The 12,209-nt window shown below is 37.7% G+C and overlaps 1 protein-coding gene across 4 annotated transcripts in view; it reads left to right on the forward strand.

Moving 5' to 3' along the window:
- Nucleotides 1-3,583: 3,583 nt before the first annotated feature.
- The window catches only part of LOC114660272 (15-hydroxyprostaglandin dehydrogenase [NAD(+)]-like), a 44,786-nt gene continuing 36,160 nt past the window's right edge, over nt 3,584-12,209 (forward strand). The window contains exons 1-3 of one of the 4 annotated variants that reach the window (XM_028812871.2): nt 3,584-3,708; nt 10,718-10,824; nt 12,059-12,182. In XM_028812871.2, coding sequence (XP_028668704.2) covers nt 10,732-10,824; nt 12,059-12,182 — 217 coding nt within the window. In that variant the 5' untranslated portion in view covers nt 3,584-3,708; nt 10,718-10,731. Of the gene's footprint in view, nt 3,855-10,717; nt 10,825-12,058; nt 12,183-12,209 lie in introns of all 4 variants that reach the window. The other 3 variants (XM_028812870.2, XM_051933933.1, XM_028812872.2) reach the window with 3 other exon arrangements.

Raw genomic sequence — 12,209 nt, forward strand, 5'->3', positions numbered from 1 at the left:
GGCTTCAGTTTTAAATGGACTTCCCCTTAATTTCCACTGGTGTCCTCCTGTACATTATTCATCCTTAAGCTTAAAGACTTCTGATGGATTTACATTATTAATGCATTTGAAAATTTTGAATACCTGGATTAGGTCCCCATGCAGTCTCCTCTGCTTGAGACTAAGCAGGCTTAATTCTCAGAGTCTGTCACAACAGGATGTGTCCTCAAGTCCTGAGATGCACTTGGTTGCTCTCCTCTGAAACGCTTCAAGTGCTTTGATGTTGTATTTGCAGGGTGGTGATCAGGGGCCTCATGTATAAACAGTGCATACGCACAAAAATGTTGCATACATCTGTTTCCACATATGCTTTGAGGTTTATAAAAACTAAACTTGCCATAAAGCCATGCACATTTTCATGGCAGCCTACACCCATATGCAAGTTTCTGCTTGGTTTTGCAAACTGGCGGCCACCCAGCATCAAAGCAGTGCTACTGTTTCTCTGTAGTCTCCATTTTTTCAGAGTCACATATCATTTACAGATTTAAGGCACTTGATTGTAATCATTCTGTAACAAAATAATGGTGCATGGAATGGCCAAACTATTCCAAATACCATAGCTGCTTTAGCATTGTTACTCTCCATGCACCACTCAGAGTATTTTAACCCATTGTATTGCATGCTACAGTCTATTTAAACTTCTCCATCTGGCAAAAACTTCAGAGCTTTTCCTGCATGGACCTCTAGGCTCTGAAACAGTTTCATTCCAAGAGCTATAAATGCACTCAATCAGTCCATTAAGTGCTCCCGGTAGAACTGTTTCTACTTAGAATTACAATTACCTCACTGTAAACTTGCACTACAACTGTAATATTGCACAACCGGAGCCATTTTATGAACCATTTGCACTATCTGCACAATATGTATATTGTACTTATGCTTTCATACTAAATATTTTTCAATGTTTTTATCGTATTATTATTCTTATCATTTTATAGGAAAACAAGTTTCTGAAGGATTTCTATATTGAGTCTCATTGTACCATACAATGACAATAAAGGAATTTGATTCATTTCAATAGAAGACAGCGTGTATTTACAGATGATGATGACTGGCTTCTAAGTCAATTTAGATTTCCAAGAGCTATCCTCTTTGCGTTGTGTGCTGTTAGAATATTAGGATGTATGCTTGATGTCATTTTTATGATGAAATGCATTAAAGTATGTATGTTACATTTTACAGATAAACTGTTAATTTAATTTACTGTTAATTAAACATGAGGACACAGTGGTGCAGCGGTAGTGATGAGCTGGCGCGCCGTATAAGGATTGTTCCAGTGCCCAGTATAAGGATTGTTCCTGCTTCATGCTGTATGCTTGCTGAGGCAGGCATGAACCTGGATGGAATAATTAAATATGTATTATGAAGATTTTTCAATGTTCCTTAAGTTTTGAAGAATCAGTGTGTTAAGCTTACAGCTGCTTTGACATTTATTACAGAGCTTATATTGTGGCAAGTGGTAACGTGGAGAAAGAAAATGGAAGGACAGGAATTGGGGGTTGGTATGTTTGACAGACACAGTACTACTGCTGTAATAATTTATTTCATCGGGGACATGCATGTCCCAGCAACCATCTTGCAGGAGGCAGAAACAATCCTTATACGGGGTGCCAGCTCATCACTACCACTGCCCCCATGTTTAATATATGCTTTAATGTATTTCATCATGAAAATTATATCAAGTATACATCTTAGTATTCCAAAATGTTCAGAGAACTGTACTATTATAAATGTAATGTATTCTGTGTGGTGGTCAGTGCCTGCACGCTCCTGTCAGCATAAGGGAAAGCCCGTTTAAGAAGCAGGTAGTGATTCACATACATAGAATTCAAAGCATTTAACATGCTACTTTAGTTATGATGGGATTTGAGAAATTCTAGTAAATTAAACATCAATTTTAAGATGAAGTTTTCAACATTCTACTTTTATGACAAACTATGAGATTAAAGTGGAAATTTCAAGATTAAAGTTGACATTTTGACCTTTGTTCTTCATTGTGTCCCTACTTTTCTTTTCTTTTCTCTGTGCCCTAATACGCTTCCGTATGACATTTTCATGTCAACTTTGACATCTGACCACTTGTTTTTTTTTATTTCGGGCACTGTGTGACTTTCTGAACTTGAAATTTTGAGTGTCATTCCATCAAATTTCTTTTGCAGCTCATACCATTGCCTAATCTACCAAAACGTATGTTTTTCCTTGCCTCCACTTCACTGAGTAGGACCTCCACTTTGCATCTGGTGAAATTCTTCTTTTTTTATACATGCTTTTGCCATTGATCTTTTAACAAAACACTCAATTGAAAGGGCTATTTAATTGATTCACATATTCATATATGTGAAATTCTGGGAGGAGTCGGGTGGGGTGGTAGGAATTTATGGAGCTGAAGTGTGTGGAAATTGGTTTACACAAGATTTTGTGCATCTGAATTTTTTTTTTGTGCATACGCAAATTTCCACTTTTGTCCGTATGCCATGTTTTAGTGTGACTTCTATGCACAGCATTATACATGAGGTCCCAGAAATGCAAATACTCCAGATGCAGTCTCACTAGTGAATTTATATTCAACAGTTCTAACATTTTATTTGCCTTTTTTTAATAGCTTCTGCATTCTGATATGATGCAAATGTTGCATCAACATAAATCCCCAAATCCTTTTCAAAGGTTGTTTCTTTTAAAGCAGTGTTTCCTATCTTGTATTTATAATTGATGGTCCTTTTACCCATATGTAGCACTTAGTACTTTTCTTCATTCAACTATATTTTCCAAGTGTTTGCCCATTTCTGAAGCTTGTCCAAGTCTTCAGTTGTTTTTGCCACCTTTGTAGTGTCTGCAATTCCTCCAACTGTGATATCAGCTATAACTTTCACATATTAACCAACTATACTTAAATCTATGCCAGTCTATAAACCAGAAAAAAACATCAGCCCCAGGACTGACCTCTGAGGGATTGCTTTACTCCACTGATGACCACATTCTCCTGTCACCTGTGCTCTTTCTCCTGCTGGTTAACTAACTTGAAATACCTGTTTTACAGATCACCTGTGATGCTTTTGCTGTGGGACGTTTTGAAATTATACACTATATGCTTTGCTTTTGTCAACTATTGCCTGTTCAACAAAATTTCAAAGTTTGGTTTCAGAAAATTTTCCTCTCTCAAACTCATGCTGGCTATTAAGTGTATTATCTTCATATCTAAAGAGCACTAGTGTTGCCATAGACATGAGTAGGCAAAAATAAAACGTTCTCAATTCTTCCAACAAAAATTTACTAGAAAATCTGCATGCCAGGTAGCTGAACAGTACAACTAAAAGAAAAAGTCTTCACAATTTAAAATGCTATTTACAGGTGTGTAAATATTTATCATGTCACAGGGAGCCAAAGGCCATACATAACTTTGCTGTTTTTTATCAGCATTTTTTGTGCAAGTCATAGTGTACTGAAAGTAACTGCACAGGTACAAATGGACACTTTTATACTTAGTAAATCATTCAACTGGTAGCTGAATTTATGTAACAAATGCAAAAGTGCTTTGAAACTGCACTTTGAGCTACACAACAAATCTATTAAATGCTTTCATTGCACTTCAAACCCAGTTTGGTGAATGAACTTCTTTTGTATTTAAAGATCTGAGATTTCAGTGGCTAACACCCTCTTCCCTCCTCCTAGGTACATAACTCCAGCTCAGGCAAAGCAAGTTTTACTGCTTATTAGACTGACTGACGACACAGCGTGAGTAGCAAATCTTTGCAAACTGAATTTACAAAACACTCATGTCAGAAATATCTGCATTAACGCTTTATCAGTGCTGAAAGGTATCCTTGCTATTGTGTTGAACCTCTGCTAACGTTTTGGACGACTGATTAACTTTGAGTGGTAGATTCATAAAAAATCTTTTTTGCTTTAACTGACTTGTATCTATGCCATTGTAATGCTGTTTCTAAAACTAACAGAAAAGTAGTTAAATAAAAACAACACTTTGTATAGAAATGGTTTAAAGCTTTTATTTACTAGCTGACATTTCATGCCTATGGTCTGATTGTAAGAAGAAATGTTGAAAATGCTGTATGTTGCCTTGAATGAATACAAAATTCTACAGGATTAAAACATTACTGCATTAGGTTCATTTTTACTTTTTCCACGCGACTTGTCTTTTGTTGATGGTCAAAGTGCATTCTTTTTCAATTGAAAAGGGTAATCACTAGGAATAACTGAGTATATCTGCGTATATTATCCATATTAGATGTGAGCAATATTTATATTTTTTAAGTTGTTACTTAAGTATTTCTTTTGGTGTATCTTGTCAGAGGTATGTGGACCTTTTAATGTTCACAAATGCTAATGCATATGGGAAGAATATCAGTGAGTGGGGGAGAGTGGAGAATCCCCATTCAAGGAAAGCAGACATTCATGTAAATGTAAACCACTTCAGAAGGTGGGATCGGGGTAAGGTTGCCAACCATCCAAAAATTTACTGACAGTCCACAAAAAATATGTAAAATTGAAGCCTGTTTGTAATTCTGTAAATGCATTTGATTGCTGTATAAAAATTTAGTTAAAGACAAACACCACAAATCGGTCTCCATGTGTATTAAACATTAGAGCAACCCATGCATGGACAAGATGTAAGCACATATGTTGGTCTTCACATTATAACAAATTGGATTAAAAGAACAGAGCAGGACATGATGAACAAAGGTGAAGACTATCAACCACATAAAATCCAGTATTGCTCTCTGATAACAGTTTGGACTAAAGAGTTAAGAGTTTTTTTAATTGGATACAGACAAATAAAAAAGTGGGACAAATACATATCATTTGAGGTGCAAAAATACCTTTTTTAATTTCTTTTTTTTTTTCGGTGTTACGGATATAGAGTCATGCTAATAGAGTGAAGCATGGTGGTATTGCTGAAGCTACAGGACACATTAATGGAGTAGGCCAAGTGTAAAACTTTTTTTTTATATGTTACTTCACCAAGTATAAAACTTTTTGTACATGTTGATTTAAGAGTGGTAGTAAAATAGAAGTATATGTCAGTAAAAAAATGCCAGAGCTTCAAAAAGTGTTGTCTGGGAAAAGCAGAGAAAATAAGGATTCCATTTGTGATCTATCTATCTATCTATCTATCTATCTATCTATCTAATGTGTTGTGACAGAAAGCCGCTATATGGGCACAGACCCAACACAGACAGACACGGGAGGCACACTTATAAAACAAATAATTATTTATTTTCTTTGTCTGTGAGCTACATCTTCCCCGTGCCCACAGACACAACACAGTCCTCACAAGCATGACACAAAAGCAAAGCACAAATCAATTCTATAATGCACCCAGAAGTGCTCCAAGTGCTTGATTACTCATTTCTGGCAGCACTTCCAGGTGTGGCGGAAGGACTGCCCATAAGGCCTCAGCAACTCCAGCTGCAGCACCCCCTGGCAGCACCTGCGGATCCCAACAGGTGCACCAAACTCCAACCCCCATGAAGCTCTGCAGGAGTCCAAAGCACCACTGAAGCCCAGGGGGTTGCCATCTAGCGTCCCAGGGGAGGTAACGTACTGGCCACGCTTGCTCCCCTGGTCCTCCCAGCGTGGAGGCGTCCCAGCAGGGGCAAGGGTCCCAGCTGCACGCTACACTGCCCCTCCCTCTGCTGAGCCATGTGGGGTGAAGTGGCCCATCCCGCGAGAGCTGTCTTTCTCCAGGACAGGGGGTTCAATGCTGTTGGGTCCACAGCTCCTCCCTGTAACAGAACCAGACAAGTATGGGGAGGTACCTCCAGACGTAGCCCTGATAATATACACACAACCCCCTCCCCCCGATTTTAGGCTTTATATGTTAGAGGATTGACTTATGGTTGTGGCCAAGTGGCTTTCCTACATGCTGGTGCAGCAACTGTCTTGAAATCTAAGTAGAACAAAAAAGCTTCACAGGAATTCTGCAGCATAACATGACAAGAGATTTCAGTTTGTGTTTCTTGCTTTTCCACTTTCTCATTCAGTACTAATCAGTCTTTATGCATTCCTGTCAACTGGAGTTAGACAACTAGTCTTAGTGTGTAATGTGGAGGAGTACTTAATTTAAAACATGATAATGCTTGCAAACTGTGTGGTTCCGTTAAGCTGTTTTTTTGCTATAACACTGAAAAACAAACTGAACCCAAACACATAATTTAAATGTAAACATAGAAATTGGCACAGTATGTGAATCAGTGGCAGCAACCATTTAAATATCAATTAATTGCTTTTCATTTGTTGTGGGGTGCAAAATCTGTAAATTTTGTTCTGTATTTTCATTATATTTTGCTCAAGAAAACAGATAAATTATATTCAGGACACATCAAAGCATATCCTCTTCCCAGTTGTACCTGACTTTTAAAACAGCTGTTCCAACAAAGAAAGCAAGACATGCTGGTGCCTAAGGTTATTAATTAGTTTATAACCTTGGCATCTGGGACAACAAGTAGATAAATTAGTTAACAGCCTGGAAAAGGAAGACCTGCAAGTAGTACTAAGCAACATCAAATGTTTTATTGTTTGTGAAAAACGGATGTACTCAAGATTAAAGAATCTGAGCAAAATTCATCCATCATATTGACAGCCAGCCAATCAGGTGTACGCAACAATCATGTGTTGTGAAACCCCCTTTTTTATAATAAACAAGCCTCGTCTGAAGAGTGACATCAGAAGAAGGGACGAAGACATCAGGAAAAGGGAACAAAATGACATCAGAAGTGGGCGCCAGTAATGTGCTGCCGTTTTCATCTGATCGTCAGAAAAGCATCTCATGAACAACTACGAATGCTAGATCACAAGCCGTCTGTGACATTCATCCTTGTCATCTTTAACTATTCATAAGCTTTTTCTAAAGAGTATATATATACAGACTTTACTATCGGTCCTATTTTCCATTCTTTGTTCTATTGGTACTATTATTCCTGTAATAAATACCATGCTGCTTTTAACTTTCTATGCTTTGTCTTAATGTTTAGAGTGAGTGAAGTAATAAGGTAGATTGCTTTGAGTACCTGGTGCAGCTAGAGATTTGCCATTACCTCTGGGCTGCGAGGTTTATTAAGACTGCTGGTGAGAGCTCCACCCAAATGTAGGGAACAGTACGTAAAGTAAGGCACGCTTAATAGATAAATGGCCTATAGTCAAGGATGCTGAGACTTTGTATATGTTGTGTTATGTTTAAATGTATTCTTGGAGACCAAAAGTAATATTTAGGTCCGAGATATCTTTAAAACATTGTATGTTGATCGTGCCGATAATAAGTAAGTCTCTTGAAGTGCTGAGGGAGTGACAGGTTGTGTTATTCCTAAAGCACTTGTGTGGTTTAAAGTGCTAGAGGTTAACCAGTTATGTGTGTGTCATTCATAGGGCACTGTTCAGATTATGTGTGAATGTGTATACCTGTGTACTGTATGTGTGTGTTAATCTTAAGGTGCAGCAGTAGACGAACCCGGTAACACATCTGATGAGTACACTTACCCCTAGGAAAAGGCTTCATAGAGGGAAATACCATGATAATACAGCAATTAATTTCTGAAAGATGCTGCTTCACAAACATTAGCACTACTGCAGAGATTCCTACATTTATGTATGGTGCAAAACACTGTCTCAGTGTCTATTGTGTTTTAAAAAAAAAAAAAAAATACTGAAATGCTCTCCTTTAGGAAAATGTTAGTTGTATAACGTGCATGCTAAAAATGAGAAGTTTCTAATTGCACAGTATTGAAAAATTAGTTACATCTTAAGATTCATATTGATTTTTTTTTAATTGTTCCTCTCCACGTCTAAATATGCAACTAATAGATTCCAACTCCCTGTGATTATGTAATAAAAAGGATTATAAAGGCATTCCCTCAAAATATGGCCAGCATATTAAAGTTCTGACAATAAAGGAAAATATGCGACTACACTGACACTTTTCTTCATGCCAAAGCAGAAAGTGGAACATTGCAAAGGGGCAACAGTTCCTATATAATCAATGATTGCCCAGGAAGTTGTTGCTATAGGATGGGGATATTCTGCTCCAGTCCTGGAGGTTTGAAGTGGCTGTAGGTATTTTGCTTTGTCCAAATTTTTAAATTAGAACCATTTATTTTCTACAAAAGCAATATGTGTTTTGGACTTCATTTTAGTTAATTTCTTTGTTATGACTCTGAGCCCTTAATTGCCTGTTTTAGTTTTAAACCGCTGCACTTTGTTTTTAATTGTTACCTGTTTTCTTAACCATTCATCTGTCAAAACTGAGGCATAAATGACAAAGAGACCACCAGCTTTCCAGCTAATGCGCTTCCATTTAATCCTGTGCATATGCATCATGAAGAATCATGAAGAATGTGTTAATACAACATTTTGAAATAAATGAGAAAGAACGGAAGGACCAAGAGATACAAATCTGTTCTGGACCACAACTTATGGATAATATTCTCTGTAAACAAAAAAAAAATGTACAATGTGATAAAGATTTATCTTGGAAGAATGAATTAAAGCACAAACAGACCTATAATTTAAATACAAAGTTTAATTATCCACCAGGACTGACTTCATTTATGAAACTGGTTGGAATAAAAACTTGCTGCCACTGCAGACCTCCAGGACCAGAGTTGAGTACCCCTGTTATAGGACAATAATTGGAGAATGGCCATGGAGAATTAATAATGATTTAATAGAAGTCCCCTTGTGCACTAGAGGGTACCAAGAGGCTTCTCTATAATTTCATCGCTTGATAACCCACCTGGGGCATAGAGCAATGACAAAGTTCCTCCAGTCATCTCTGTTCTCTTTCTTCGTCTCCAGCTGGTTCCAATTGTAACCTGTTCTGTTCATATCTGCTTCCACCTCGCTACACCATGTGTTCCTTGGCCTCCTCTTTTTTCTCTTTTCTTTTTCATTGTTTGTATGAAAATGTGCTATATAAATAAATGTGTTGTCCTTCTTTTCACTTTCCCTTTTGAATTCCACTGTAATGCTTGCTGAGTTATTTTGGTCACTGGTTTGTGGAGTGTATGGCCTATCCATCCCAAGTGCTTCTTCAGTATTTTGTCTTCTGCAAGGTATCTGGCTAGTCCTCTGCCTTAGCCTCTTGCTGATTGTGTTTGTCCAGTATATAAATAGAATCTTCCTTAGGCAGGTGTTGCACTCTCCTGACTAAAGCTGCTGTGATTCTTCAAGTCTCTGTGCCATACAATAGCACCGCCTTAACATCAGAGTTAAACAGACTAACTTTAGTTTGGACTAAGAGTGCCTGTGATTTCCATATGTTCTTTAACTGCACAAATGCTGTTCTTGCTTTACCAATTCTCGGTCATACATCTGCATCTATCCCACATTCTTTGTTATGTTGTTATGTTTCCAGTTTTTCCAAAGCTTCAGGGTTAAAGGATTATATATCTTGGAGTTGGGCGGTGAGTCAGTCACGTTGTTCATCCTGCCTTATTTATTCATTTATTTATGTTTTTGTTTAATAAACATTATATCTTTGATCTCCTTGATGTTGGATTCAGGAAATGCTACAAGAGTGCCCCCTATCTTTCACAAGAAGCTTGGAGTGCTTGTTTACTAATAGTGTACTTTTTAAGTGATTCCGACTATTTTTAATAGTGGAAAATCTTCTAGAATTTGGCAAAATTACAATTAAATGCAAAATTTTATTTGGGATGTAAGAGAAATATAACCTTGCATATTCACTGAAAAAAGTTTTGATGAGATACAATTCCACACACATCTGGTGATTGTTGTTCACCTGACAGGTCCCCTAGGTGCTGGTATACTGCTAGGCAACCAAGTGCTTTACCTTTACATTGCAGCTTAATGTCAGAGTTATCTGAGCACTGAGATTTTCATTACACAAGGCTCGACTGGAGCAAATGCTTCAGTGAGGCAAAGTATGCTTATTTCAGTTAGGGACCATGGGCTTTTACAGGCATGTTATGGTTAACCTGGAATTCTCCCAGTGGCTCTAACTTTTGTCCCTCTTTGTTTGTTCTTCACCCTCTCGGACCATTTAACTTGTTAATTCTTTTCTAATACTACCTCAACCAAAGGGCATTGCCTCCATTTACTGTTTATTCCACTGGTGTGGTGCTGATTATGGCAGTCCCTGTGAGATTAGATGAGAGTTGTCTCAAGCTGCCGCATTTTGTTGAGTGATTACAAGTTATCACTGCACAAGTGGTCCTCATCTAAGGTGTTTACTGCTTTAAGAGTTCTTTACATTTCTGTTTTGATCCTCTAACTACCAGATGTTTGGATTTGCTTGTTGTTCACATTGTTGAGTTATTGTTTTTGAATAGCTGGAATTTTTGGAGATACTGTCTTGTTTGTTCAAATGTTTTGGAGTTTTGGTTTGTCTCCTTGAGTTCTGATTTTGTATTTGCTTCCTTTTGTTCCTCTTTTGTATTTATGCTAATCATTTTCAGATGAGTACTTGCTTTGTTTATAATTCTATTTCTTTAATTCATTATTTGATTTATTTGTAATTTTTTTTTAGGCAATTCTAGTCCTTGTGGGTATGGTCATATTATACCAATCCTGATATACAGTGATCCATAATCAGGATTATAAAAATAGAGGCATAACTTTGTGTCAATTGGCAGAAGAGGTGACACTTTATTTGAAATTACTTTTATTTTTAGAACTGTTTTTTAATAATACTGTATGTTTTCTATAGATAGATAAATAGAAATGGCCCTGACAGGGAAAGTGGCCCTCGTAACTGGAGCTGCACAAGGACTGGGAAGAGCCTTTTCAGAAATTCTGCTAAATAATGGGGCAAAGGTATTGTAACTATTTTTTATTAATATGAAGCTTGTCTCCTGTGGTGGTGGGGCATATGCACCTAATGGGTACTAGGAGCTATGTTATCTGGAGCTTTGTGCTGTTGGTAGGGTGCCCCTTGGCGAAACAGGTTTGGCCTGAAAGGTCAGACAAAGAATGGTTCACAATGACCATCATGACAGAACAAATTACAAAAACCATGTACCCTGCCCAGCACAGGGTTGCAGGGGCCCAGCCTGGGATTGCCTGGTAGTTGGGCAACCCATGTAATGTGGCCAGGCTCAGCCCAAAGTTTTGTGGGCTCATCAACTGCAAGATAAAGAGTGAGGGTCAAGTGCAATGCCAGTTTAGTGCCAAGCAAAGGCAGAAAAGACCTACACTGACTATATCCTGGCAATGAAGCCTCTCTTTGGGTACTTGGGTACTTACCTGTTGTGGGAAGTACGAAAGTACCAGCTGGATATATAGTAGTTGGTATCACATTCATACTTAGTATAGGTTCAGGAACTGAACTTCTTGATCAGGGGTGATCTTTTTTCTACCCTGGAGCTACAATGTGAGTGGTAAAGAAGCAGCTGAATCTAAAGAGAAAACTCTCAGTTTACCGTTCAATATACATTCCTGTTCTCAACTATCTTCATGAGTTGTGATTAATGACTGAAAGATTGAGACTAAAAGTACAAATGGCAGAATTGAGGCCTCTTCGCAGAGCCACTGGGCTGACACTCTGTGACAGGATTAAAACTCGGTAGTTTGTGAAAACCTCAGTTGCTGCTCCTCCAAATTTAGAGGAGTCACTTGAGGTGATTTGGACATGTTTGTTGCATAACATTGCATGCTAAAAGCCTAAATGCATCCAACCATTTTGTGCACCATATCAAAATACCTTGCAATATCTAGGGTTGTTGAAGTCTCTCAAGTGTACTTTCTGTTGTGTCCTTCGGTTCAGAGTAAGGCCAAAGACTAACTGCACAACATCTTCAGCCAACAACAATAGCTCATGCCTGCAGTTGGGCCACTTCAGTATCATGCCTTGGTGACACATGGCGATAAATTAAATACTACTGTCATGCTGAGCCATATTTTGGATCTGGATAGGCAAAATCTGTCTAGAAAAAGGAGCAAGTAGTCACACATTGCTAATTGAAAAACCAATGATTATGTACATTATTTTTTCTCACTATGAATGTCTATATGAAACAAATTTGATTTCATTTTTCCATTTGTTCTTCAGGTGTGCCTTTTGGATATCAATGTTTCTAAAGGGAATGACGTTAAAGCTTTCTTTGACAAAACATATGGCAGTGAATCAACTACATTCATTCCATGTGATGTGTCTTCAGAGACTTGGCTTAAGGGTACAGTAACAGTGATTTTTTTTTTAT

Source organism: Erpetoichthys calabaricus, chromosome 11, assembly GCF_900747795.2.
Source record: "Erpetoichthys calabaricus chromosome 11, fErpCal1.3, whole genome shotgun sequence".
Classification (NCBI taxonomy): Eukaryota; Metazoa; Chordata; class Cladistia; order Polypteriformes; family Polypteridae; genus Erpetoichthys; species Erpetoichthys calabaricus.